Source organism: Cucurbita moschata, unplaced genomic scaffold (genome assembly GCF_002738365.1).
Source record: "Cucurbita moschata cultivar Rifu unplaced genomic scaffold, Cmos_1.0 Cmo_Scf00023, whole genome shotgun sequence".
Taxonomy (NCBI): domain Eukaryota; kingdom Viridiplantae; phylum Streptophyta; class Magnoliopsida; order Cucurbitales; family Cucurbitaceae; genus Cucurbita; species Cucurbita moschata.
The window spans coordinates 3,936,371-3,948,581 of NW_019268539.1; the positions used below are offsets into that span (position 1 = coordinate 3,936,371).

At 37.6% G+C, this 12,211-nt stretch overlaps 2 protein-coding genes and 1 long non-coding RNA gene across 3 annotated transcripts in view; all 3 read left to right on the forward strand.

The window, feature by feature from the left end:
* Window positions 1-371: 371 nt before the first annotated feature.
* Window positions 372-6,380, forward strand: LOC111459938 (SPX domain-containing membrane protein At4g22990-like). Its single transcript, XM_023102989.1, has 11 exons — window positions 372-494; window positions 727-780; window positions 1,619-1,739; window positions 2,290-2,601; window positions 2,753-2,857; window positions 3,335-3,786; window positions 3,872-4,158; window positions 4,290-4,486; window positions 5,558-5,748; window positions 5,862-5,995; window positions 6,063-6,380. The coding sequence occupies exons 2-11, from the start codon at window positions 728-730 to the stop codon at window positions 6,299-6,301; spliced, it is 2,091 nt and encodes a 696-aa protein (XP_022958757.1). The 5' UTR covers window positions 372-494; window position 727; the 3' UTR covers window positions 6,302-6,380.
* Window positions 6,381-7,032: 652 nt separating this feature from the next.
* The window catches only part of LOC111460264 (ATPase GET3-like), a 7,583-nt gene continuing 2,404 nt past the window's right edge, over window positions 7,033-12,211 (forward strand). Inside the window, exons 1-4 of the mRNA XM_023103436.1 lie at window positions 7,033-7,484; window positions 7,727-7,845; window positions 8,135-8,285; window positions 8,445-8,555. Of these exons, the coding sequence (XP_022959204.1) occupies window positions 7,230-7,484; window positions 7,727-7,845; window positions 8,135-8,285; window positions 8,445-8,555 (636 nt within the window). The 5' untranslated portion in view covers window positions 7,033-7,229. The remainder of the gene's footprint in view (window positions 7,485-7,726; window positions 7,846-8,134; window positions 8,286-8,444; window positions 8,556-12,211) is intronic.
* LOC111460266 lies at window positions 8,571-10,201 on the forward strand. The gene is made up of 2 exons (XR_002713402.1): window positions 8,571-8,986; window positions 9,029-10,201. It is a non-coding gene; the product is annotated as an uncharacterized LOC111460266 (long non-coding RNA).

Here is a 12,211-nt window from a genome sequence, read left to right on the forward strand (position 1 = left end):
AAAAAAAAAAAAAAAAAAAAAAGGTTATTCAATAAAATGAGTAAATTGGATGAATAAAAAAAGTAAATAAAAAGGATATGGTAGAATCTAGATCATTATGACTCATTTACAGCATTTCTAGAACAAAATGATTTTAAGAATAGTAATTGGATGAGTTGTGATGCCCATAGCCGCTATTATTCTTCACTTTATATTAATTTCACATCAACCAAATATTCATCATTACCATGGTTAATGCATATCATTTTTTCCCCTTTTATTGGTTGTCTTAAAATAATGATACAATTTAAGAGTATTAATAAAAATAAGAAAAATAAGTATGTGGACGTGGAAGAAACGCTTCCACTTTCACTCTCTCCCCCTCTCTCCCTCTCTACAAAAACAAAAAAATTTGGAAGAACACAAACCAGAGGTTTCTAAACTGCAACTCCTCCATTAATATAGTGTGTCTTCATCCTTACGCTCGAAGATTTCGCAGAAGACAGAGATTGAAGGCAAGCTACACGTCTCTCACCTTATATTGATTCTAATTCTGTTGCTTTTATGCAAGTTCAGCTCAAAGGATGTGTATTAATGGAGGTTTTCCCCTCCATTAAACTCACCGCCATCCTCATATTACCAAATGATTATGTATCCTTCATATTTAGTACTTCCAAAACTGAAGAGGGTTGGTTTTTATTCTATCAGTTGTTCATGTTTAATGGTGACTTTATTTGCTGTCTGAAGGATGGTCGCATTTGGCAAGAAGTTGAGAGAATCACAGATTCCTGAATGGCGAGAGTATGTCTAAGCTCAACTAATATATTCACCACTTGTTTTCTAATAACATAATGCATGTCGTTTTTTCATTGCACCATTTGATGTTACTGAGTTTGGGATGATTTTTAAGTAGTTTTGTTTAAGTGAAGCAATTTTTCAAGTATTTTCTGTGAGACCCACGTTGATTGGAGAGAGGATCGAGTGCGAGCAAGAACGCTGGGCCCTAAAGGAGGGTGGACTGTGAGGTCCCACATCGATTAGAGAGATAAACGAGTGCTAGCGAGGATGCTGGCCCTGTAGGAGGGTGGATTGTGAGATCCCTCATCGGTTGGAGAGTGAAACGGAATATTCTTTACAAGGGTGTGGAAATCTCTCTCTAGCAGGCGTGGAAAGGAAAATTCAAAGAACACAATATCTGTGTTTGAGCTGTTACACTTTTAATAGGCTAAAGATGCTTCTCACCAACCTGATAGGAATCACGACTCTTCACAATGGTATGATATAGTCCACTCTGAGCATAAGCTCTCATGCTTTTGCTTTGAGTTTCGCCTCGTACCAATGAAGACGTATTTCTTACTTATAAATCCATGATCATTCCTATAGCCAACATGGGACTCCCTCCCAACCATCCTTGACACACCCATCAACTAATAGTCTTGTACATATAAGAGTCGTGCTCATGTCTCTGAGGCAATTTACAGACTACACATTCGGACGGAAAAGTCCCAACTGCATTTGAGTGAGTCAAATTAAGAACATTCAACTCTTTTGAACTTTGTTCAACTCTCCCTTTTGATCATGCGACTACAGGTGCAAATACCATCCATATATGTTGACATGTTCATTTTTCTTATGACAGGTACTATATTAATTATAAGTTAATGAAGAAGAAAGTTAAAAGATATACCCAACAAATAGAGATTGGAACACAAAATGACTACTATGTGCTTAGAGACTTCTCAAGATTATTAGATATTCAGGCAAGTATACATACATTAATGATAAGTTAATAAATTTCTCTACTTGTTTAGTTAAAGTTGCAATTGGTTTTGCTTACATATTACTCAAGGCACATCTAAGTCAGGCATCGGGCGGTGTGCCAGCAAGGACGCTAGCCTCCAAAGGAATCGGATTGTGAGATCCCACGTCGGTTGGAGAGGGGAACAAAGCATTTCTTCTAAGGGTGTGGAAACCTCTCCCTAGTAGACGTGTCTTAAAACCGTGAAGCTGACAGCGATACATAACGAGTCAAAGTGGACAATATCTGCTAGTTGTGAGTTTGAGCAGTTACATGCTTTGACAAAAAAAACAATAGGGGATGCGTATTGAGAAAAGTAGTTAGAAACCTTGTAGACCATCCTGAAGCAGGCTGCCGGAATTAAGGGTCGTTAATGTTAGAAGAGGGCTTGAGAGTGATCTCAAGAGGGGAGGGTTCAAGTACCTTGAAACACTTGGTTTAGCTTGTAGATCATATCTTTTATATTTCAAAATTTGATCTTTTTAATAATTGCATGCTAATTGCTATTCCAGATTGAAAAGATTGTATTGTTCTTGTTGGAGCAACAAGGACTACTTGCAAGGAGGTTATCTAGACTTGGTGAAGAACAAAATGGCCTTTCCCAACAGCTTACAGAAACAAAAGTTGATGAACTACAGGAACAATACAGAGCAGCTGGAGAAGATCTTCTGAGGCTTCTCGCTTTTGTGGAGATGAATGCAATCGGTCTACGCAAGATATTAAAGAAGTTCGATAAACGTTTTGGCTACAAATTTACAGATTATTATGTCAAAACTCGTGCTAATCATCCTCATTCCCAACTGAAACAAGTTTTTAAGCAAGTGGTAACATGCCCAATTTTCTTTTCTTTCCATGTTCCTCTTGTAACATTCTGATATAGAGGTTTCTGGGAATTACAAGTCTCTTTGAGTTTCTTGAAGCGATAGTAACGATATGGTGCATCCAAGCATTGATAGCTTGAAGCTAATTGCTCAGGGTATAGTTGCTGTTGCTGGTGCCATATTTCGTAATCTTGCAGAGCTTGAAGATCATAAAGGGAGTTACATCTCAATATATGATCAACTTGACCTTTCACATCAGGTATTTTCTTACAGATCATTAGAAGCTTTATTATCAATTTGCTCAACTTATTTTTGTAATCATATTTCAGTAGGATGATCAATATCAAGGCTTAAAGAAGTTAATTATTTTCGGGAAATAGGCATCCACTTCTATGATAACTTCTATGATAAGGATGTTGAGCCTTTTGGGGAAACCAAAAGTAAATTCACGAGAGCTTATGCTCAAAGTAGAGAATATCATATCACTGTTGAGGTCTGTGGTTCCTAACATGGTATCGGAGTCATGCCCTTAACTTAGCTATGTCAATAGAATTCTCAAATGTCGAACAAAAAAGTTGCGAGCCTTGAAGGTGTAGTAAAAAATGACTCGAGTGTCAAACAAAAGATGTACTTTGTTCGAGGGCTTCAGAGAAGGAGTCGAGCCTCGATTAAGGCTACTTTTTTTTTCTCTTCTTTATAAGTGGAATTCTTCTCAATAAAGATTGATTATTTGCAGGCCCCTGTAATTGAATCCATCAAAGAAGCTCTAAAAAGATTATCAAACTCAACAAATTTTCTTCAATTCTTGGGAAAACATGCGATGCTTTTGGAAGATGGATTATCAGATACTCCTGAGAACTACGTTGATGAAAGATATGAATTTATGTCACTTGTTCTGAACTTAGGAAACACATTTTTGTATATGGTAAATACATATATTATTGTCCCAACAGCTGACAACTACACCATGAGCCTGGGAGCTGCCGCTACTGTCTGTGGCATTGTGATTGGGGCAATGGCTGTGGCACAGGTGTTTTCTTCTGTTTATTTCAGTTCTTGGTCAAACAGATCATACATGCAGCCACTTGTTTTTAGTAGCATCATTCTTGTTGTGGGAAACACATTGTATGCACTGGCATATGATCTCAAGTCGATCACTATTCTTCTCGTTGGCCGCCTTTTTTGTGGGTAGGTCACCGCGAATCAGCCATTTAAATTTTGTCACTGGTTGTTTTTCTTCTGAACTTTGGGGAATCTATTTTTTGTATTCTAGGTTGGGTTCTGCAAGAGCAGTTAACAGGCGCTATATTACCGACTGCGTGCCATTAAAGTTACGAATGCAAGCTTCTGCTGGATTTGTTAGTGCAAGCGCGCTGGGAATGGCATGTGGTCCAGCTCTTGCTTGTTTTTTTCGAAGAGATTTCAAGATATCATCTATTACCTTTAATGAGGACACTTTGCCTGGTTGGACCATGGCTCTTGCATGGCTTGTTTATCTCGTATGGTTGTGCATTTGTTTCAAAGAGCCTCCTTCACTCGTGCCATCGGAACCTAATACTGGTTTGTCAACTAAACTTCTCATTTAGCATATGGTTGTGCATATTGATGGATTAACTTGTTATATCATATTATTTAGCTGTTTAATTGGCATATTGATTTTATTAGAGGAATGAATTGTTCCTTTGATGTAGGGAAAACTGTAAAACTTATTTTGGAGAACGGTTGTACACGACCACTACTTTTAAACGAACATGCTAAGCAAGAATGTGCTGACCAAGAATGTGATGACGATGACGATGACGATGACGATGAGGGATCTTCTAAAAGAAATCGCAAACCAGTCGATTCAATAATATCAGCTTATAAGTTACTTACACCGTCTGTCAAGGTCTAGTACATTCTTACCCTTCTTACTTTGATGCAATTTTCATTTGAGTTTTTAATCCTTTGATAAAGGACTGTTGTGTGAAGTGGTGAGCTCTGGTCATAGTATCAGTTTAGGCTTGGAATAAAAGTGCATGCACTGAGAGTGAGTTTGAGATGATTTTGAAACTAATATTTTCAGTTGACAAATGCATTCTCGAATCTATACATTGTTAGAAAATCAAGGATGATTGAGAGTGGAAAATAGATGAAGTTCACTTTCGGTGAGATCCCACATCGATTGGAGAGGGGAGCAAGTGCCAACGAGGATGCTAGGCTCTGAAGGGGGTGGATTGTGAGATGTTACATCGGTTGAGGAGAAGAACGAAACATTCTTTATAAGGGTGTGGAAACCTCTCCCTAGCAGACCTGTTTTAAAAACCTTGATGGGAAGCCCAAATAGGACAATATCTACTGGGAGTGGAATTGAGCTATTACAAATGGTATCAGAGCTAGACACCGGGCTATGTGCTAGTGAGGATGCTAAGAGGGGGATTGTGAAACCCCACAACGATTGGAGAGAGGAACGAGTGCCAGCGAGGACGTTGGGTCCTGAAAGGGGGGTGGATTGTGAGATCCCACGTCGATTGGAGAGAGGAACGAGTGCCAGCGAGGACGCTGGGTTCTGAACGAGGGTGGGGTGTGAGATGTCACATTGGTTGGAGAGGAGAACGAAATATTCTTTATAAGGGTATGTAAATCTCTCCTTAACAGCCACATTTTAAAACCTTGAGGGGAAGTCCAAAACGTTGCCCATAGAGGACAATATGGTCCATCTGTTACACTTTCTAATATTTGATATATTGTATGAATGGACAATATGAAAAATGACTTTATATAAGAATGTTGTAGACCTATGAGCGCTATGAAACCATTATATCTTATTTAACCATTTATATGCTCAATTGTATTTCATATGGACCTCCATTACCTTTTTAGTTTCTTTCTTTGGGTATCAAGTCAGTTCAAATGTTTGAGCTAAAATGATTACACATGATACTAAAATTTGGATGAACACGGTGTTGTGTGGCTTTAGGTGCAACTATTTGTATACTTTATGCTCAAATATGCAATGGAGATTGTACTTGCCGAATCAAGTGTAATCACTGGCTACTACTTTGTCTGGTCGACCACCAATGTTGCAGTCTTTCTCGCATGCCTTGGCTTGACAGTGCTCCCTGTAAACATCATTGTGGGGAGCTACCTCAGTAACTTATTTGAAGAAAGGTACCCCAAAACTTGAATTTACTTTACTTTACTTTACCTTACCTTGTTATTTACTGTTCTTTGATCTGATTAAAAGATTAAAAGTTTCATAAGTTAGTGTGATTTTGTTGTAGGCAACTTCTTCTTGCATCTGAAATTATGGTTTGCGTAGGCATAATTTTAAGCTTCCATACTTCGATTCCTTACTCAGTACCTCAATATGTGTGCTCAGCTCTAATCACCTTTGTTTCTGCTGAAATCCTTGAAGGTAATAATGTAGTCTCTTGAATCATCAAATTGTCAGAACAATGGTTCTAAGTCTTGAACTGATGCAGGTGTAAACTTGTCACTTCTCTCTCGAGTTATGTCGTCGAGACTTTCTCGTGGGACTTTTAATGGTGGTCTACTTTCCACTGAAGCTGGAACTATAGCTCGAGTCATCGCTGATGGCACGATAACGTTGTCGGGGTACTTTAGTGAAAGTAAGCTCTTGAATGTTACCTTACTTCCTTCACTTATTATTTGTGTCTATGCCATTGTAGCAACATGTTTTACCTACAACTCTCTTTACTAATCTTCTTCTTTTTTTTTTTTTTTTTTCTATTAGTTATGAAAAATTGTACCAACGTAAATAAGGAAAAAATTCTATACTTCTAGAAATAAACTTTTTGTTGTGTTTTTTACATTGTTTAAAATAGCAGTGGATTATACACCTAATGCAATTTATATTATTACTTTTGTAAATAATTTGATCAAATGAAATCTTTTAAAATATTTAATTCGGCGTATCTCTTCGTATTCACGCACATCTTTATTATTAGATCATGTCGTATAGCATACATAGTCGAACCCGCTTTGTAAATATTTGAAGAGCAAAATAAGAAAAAAAATATCCTTCAATTAAAATGAACTATTTATTACACAACAGTACATTATATATATATATATTCTCAAAACTTAATCGTAACAAGATGCAATGTTCGTAATGGTTGTTTTTTTAAACAACTTTTAAGTTCCTATGATTTTTTTTGTTTTTCCTTTCATATATTAAGCTTCACAATTTGTGTCTTATCAATACCTAATTCATGAAATTTCTCGTAGAGCACACACATACACCAAACATCATAAGTGTGCCTTAAAATTCAAGTATGACCTTTTTCTACGTAGATATAAAATCAGACCTATAATTTAGATCAGACAGAAAAAAAAAAAAAAAAAAATTGCGAGACAAAATCTAATTTTCATTTCCTATAAAGATAGTCGGCTTTTATTTAGGAATTGCACTATATTTACAAACAAAGAGTTAGGTAATGGGCTTGTTTCTCTCGAATCCGACTCCAAACACCTCTTGTATGTTCTTTTCTTGATAAAGAGGCGACCTTTGAAGATCGCCCACTTGATTCCTTTGCTTCCGATTCCCAAATCCGTGATTACATTGGAAGCCCACTTCAGTCTCTCTTCTACAGAGAGAGAGAAGAGAGAGAATTTCGGGAGCAACAAAAATGGCAGAAGAATTACTTGAAGGTACGGTTCAGAATCTACTGGATCAAGAGACTCTAAAATGGGTTTTTGTTGGCGGCAAAGGCGGTGTGGGAAAAACCACCTGCAGCTCCATCCTTTCGATTCTTCTCTCCCGTGTCAGATCCTCTGTTTTGATTATCTCCACCGACCCCGCTCACAATCTCAGCGATGCCTTTCAGCAGAGATTCACCAAGGCTCCCACCTTGGTTAATGGCTTCTCCAATCTCTATGCTATGGTCTGTCCTTTTTCTTTTGATTTTTGCTTTGGTTTGAATCTTGATGTGCTTATGAATTTGATTTGATATTCGTTTCTTTATTCGAGGGTTTTGCAAGTTTTGTGGATAATTTGGTGGCAGAAATGCTTAAAATCATGTCTGTATGCTATTGTTCTGGCTGCTTTCCTGTTGTACGCGTGTTTTTCGATTATTGTTGATGAGTTTATGCGCTTCATACTCTGGGCAATGCTGCTGGTATGTAGGAAGTGGATCCTACTGTGGAAAATGAAGAAGTCGGCGAGGGGATGGATGGCTTATTTTCCGAGCTAGCTAATGCTATTCCTGGAATTGATGAGGCAATGAGCTTTGCAGAGATGCTGAAGTAAGAAACATTTTCTTCATCTTTCAAACATCAATTTATGATTCTTACAATCTTGATATATAATGTACGATTTTCAAATGAAGTTTAAATGACAGTTCTAGAACTGTAAGTTTGAGTACTGGTATTGGTTTTGTCTGAAATGTTTATGTTGTTCTAAGTCATCATCTACCACTGCTAGGACTTTTTGTTGGTTGATTCTTGGAGGGTTGGGTGGGGCTGGGAGCTCTTTATAATCATGTTATGTCAATTCATTTAACATTGCCATGTTTAATGAATTGTTTATTTCCAGATTAGTACAAACAATGGATTATTCTGTAATTGTGTTCGACACTGCTCCAACTGGCCACACTCTTCGGCTGTTGCAATTTCCATCAACCTTAGAGAAGGGACTTTCAAAGATAATGTCTTTAAAAAGTAGATTTGGAGGCGTATTGAGTCAGGTATCAGTTCTAATTTGATAACAACGATTCTATTATTATCATTATTCGACATGAGCGTTTGATTTTTTGTTAATTTTTTTCAAGAAGTCGAAGCGTTTGCTGTATTAGTTTCATTTGTGCAATTTCAGTAATTAGCTAACCTGAAACTTTCTGCAACAGGTAACCCGGATGTTTGGAGTTGATGATGAGTTTGGTGAGGACGCAATTCTGGGAAGGCTGGAAGGCATGAGAGATGTGATCGAACAAGTTAATAGGCAATTCAAAGATCCTGTAAGAGCACTCGTTTTCTACTCGTTTGTTATTGTTATTATTATTATTATTATTTTTGTTTTATTGCCTACTAGCATTTTTCTAACCATTAACAAGTATCAGAAGAAGTGGTAGAAGTCTTATGTAATAGATGGGATACTTTAGGTTCTTTTAAGGGTTAGGTCCCATGAACTTGTGGGGTTCCATTCACCAGGATAACATGCCATCATCATAAATAACCACAAAAATTCCTTGTCCTAGGAACAAAATTCTCCATTGTTGACATTGACCTAGAATCGGACGATGAATATGCATCTAGCCCCCTACCTCTCTCCACCACCCCAACATCCCCCATTGCGAATAAGGCCAACACCTCTCACCCATGGCTAGAGATCACTCTTGCGGATACAGAGCTTGACACTCTTTTTCAAGAAAAGTAGAATGAAATAGAGGTAGAAAGGGGTCTTTTTCAAGAAAAGTAGAATGAAATAGAGGTAGAAAGGGTCACCCCGATATTAGAAACACTCACACCAATAATGGCCATCCAAATCTTGGCACCATGGCTAAAAGAACACCACATGTGCATCATGGCTATTTCATCGGGGAAAAAGAAGCCCACTACGGCCAAGAAATCGAGTAAACTAACTAGAGAGATTGACCAAAGGCCCAACTTTGATCATGGCTATTCCATCCGAGCATCTAAATCATGTGGAATGACCCAACTTTGATCATTTCAAAAGTCACCAAAGGCTTATACACCTTTAACCACACATATTACACGGGCTGATAATTACAGATTTTGGATTACAGGAATCTATGGTCCCTATAGATATTACGGAAGACATCTATTCTGGCAAGAATTACCGGACCTATCATGCCTATGTATAGAGAATTGGCTTTTGGCGGGTGACTTCAATATCTCTCGATGGGCACATGAAAAATCTAGTGGAAAAGTCCAGAGGCATGAGACACTTCAACAATTTCATAAGAGAAGCTGAACTAATCGACCTTCCCCTCAATAATGGACTCTATACATGGTCAAACAACATATTTTCACCCCCCTTGACACTCATCGCTAAATTCCTTGCCACAAAAGGCCTACTTAGAAAATTTACTAACGTCGGTGTTCAAAGACTGAATAGACCTACATCTGATTATTATCCCACCCTACTTTCCATGGGGTGCTCTAAATGGGGCCTTTCGCCCTTCCGATTCGAGAATATGTGGTTGAACCATTTTGAATTTTTGCAAATGGTAGAATATAGGTGGAAGAATACGCCCCTCTGTGGATGGTCGGGGCATGATTTCATCAACAAACTTTAAAGACTAAAAGAAGTCTCAAAGAAATGGAACAAGGAGGAATTGTATTTCCACAAAAAGAAACCAACTACTAATTGAAATTTCTCTCCTCGATCAGATGGAAGAAATTGGCTCAATTACACTAGTTCAACACATACCAAAAAAAAAAAAAAAAGAAAAATTCATGAAAGCAGAACTTATTATGTTGGCAGCAAAGGAAGAGTACTCTTGGAGACAAAAATGTAAAATGATGGTCAGAGGAGGGTGACACAAACTCCAAATTTTTTCATTATATCATGGCTACAAAGAAACATAAGAGTGCCATCATGGAAATTCTATCCACACAAGGCAGAAGTTTAGTAAACGAAGAAGAAGTTGTCTTAGAATTTTTGTCCTTTTACACGTCCTTACATACAAAGGTCAATGCCCTCCGCGAATTTCTCCACGATCTTGACTGGAGTCCTATTCATCAATAGAAAGCTGCCTCTCTCGAGGTTTTACTTTCATTGAAGAAGAGGTGGGAAGACGATTCAGCCTTTGGGCTCCAACAAAACTCCAGGATCGAATTATTTTACCTCAGATTTTTTTTTTTTTTTTTTTTTCAAAAATGTTGAAACTAGCTGATATCATGAGAGTATTCCAAGATTTGTTTTCGAAACGTAGTTATCTTGAACGAAACATACATGTCTGATCTTAAAGAAATTAGATGCCCGCATTGTTGCAGACTTTCGTCCCATAAGTCTCACGACCGGACTATATAAAATCATAGCAAGGGTATTATCATAATGTGTCTTAAAAAGGTTCTTCCCTTCACAATAATTGGGCAACAAACAACTTTTGTAGAGGGGAGACAAATCCTCGATGCATTACCCATGGAAAACGAACTCATAGATGAATGGGAAAGAAAGAAACAAAAAGGTGTAGTCATTAAACTTGACATGGTCGACTGGAAAACTTCTCCATCACATCAATGGAAGACCAAAAGGGAAGATTTTTGCCACACAGGGTCCGAGACAAGGAGATCCACTATCCCCTTTTCTTTTCATCATGGTAATGGATTGTCTCAGTTGCCTACTAACAAAAGCAGAATACGAAGGACAGCTAAAAGGATTTCAGATTGGTAACGAAGGTTTAAGCATAAGCCACCTTCCATTTGCGGACAACACAATTCTCTTTTCTAATTTGGCTTCTTCCATAATAAAACATGATTGAGACAGTAAAAACCTTCGAAGGATTCTCTGGACAAAATATCGATCTCCAAAAAACAGAGATCATAGGCATCAATATTAGCACAAAGACTATTGAAGAATTTGCTAGCATATATGGTTGTAAAAAGGGAGAATGGTCGAATATTTACCTAGGACTACCTCTAAAAGAAAACCACAATTCTTTTTCCTTCTAGAAGGTTATTATTGAAAAATTAGAAAGATGGTTGTCAACATGGTCATCATGTTCTACTTCAAAAGGCGGAAGACTCACCCTCGTATAGTCACATTATCCAACCTCCCCAATTACTACATGTCTTTGTTTGAAATGCCATAAAAAGTGGTTGCAGATATAGAAAGATTTTTCAGAAACTACTTTTGGAAAGATGACCCACGCCTTCTTCGATGGAATATTATAAACCTCCCCATAGAAAAGGGAGCCCTCGGTTTTCTCTCGATAAAGAAGAAGAACGAAGTTCTCTTCACCAAATGGTTATGGAGATATCATCACGAAGAAAAGGCCTTGTGGAGAAATCTTATAAAGGCCAACTATACTCCTCCATCAAACAAAAATCAACCCCTCCATCTTCCACAAAAGGGCTTTTGGAAGTACATAAAGAAATATCAAAACCACATCACCGACTGAACTTGCCATAGGGTGGGTGATGGAGGAAGCACATCATTTTGGACCGACCGATAGATTGAAAACACTAGGATAGCCCTGAGGTATCCACTTTTGTACAAACTCTCTCATAGCAAAAAAGGCACGATCAAAGAAATGTGGAGTGATGTCAACAAATTCTGGGACCTAAAGCTTAGTAGGAATTTAAAGGATAATGAAGCAACAGAACGGTTTGAATTAAGCCTTGACCTTGCCCCTGTGGATTGTCAAACAAAGCAGACTCATTGACTTGGCTCCCCAGTGCTGATGGGGTCTTTTCTACAAAATTCTTGATGATGGACGTGGTGGAAAAAGTAGAAGCAATAAATCCCACGCTAGCAAAGACGGTATGGAAAGGAAATCAGTCTAAAAAGGTAAAGTTCTTCCTCTAGGAAATAGCGCATAAAACCTTAACACAAGTGAAAATCTTCAAAAAAAAAAAAAAAAAAAAAAAAAAAAAAAAAAAAAAAAAAAAAAAAAAAAAAAAAAAAAAAAAAAAAAAAAAAAAAAAA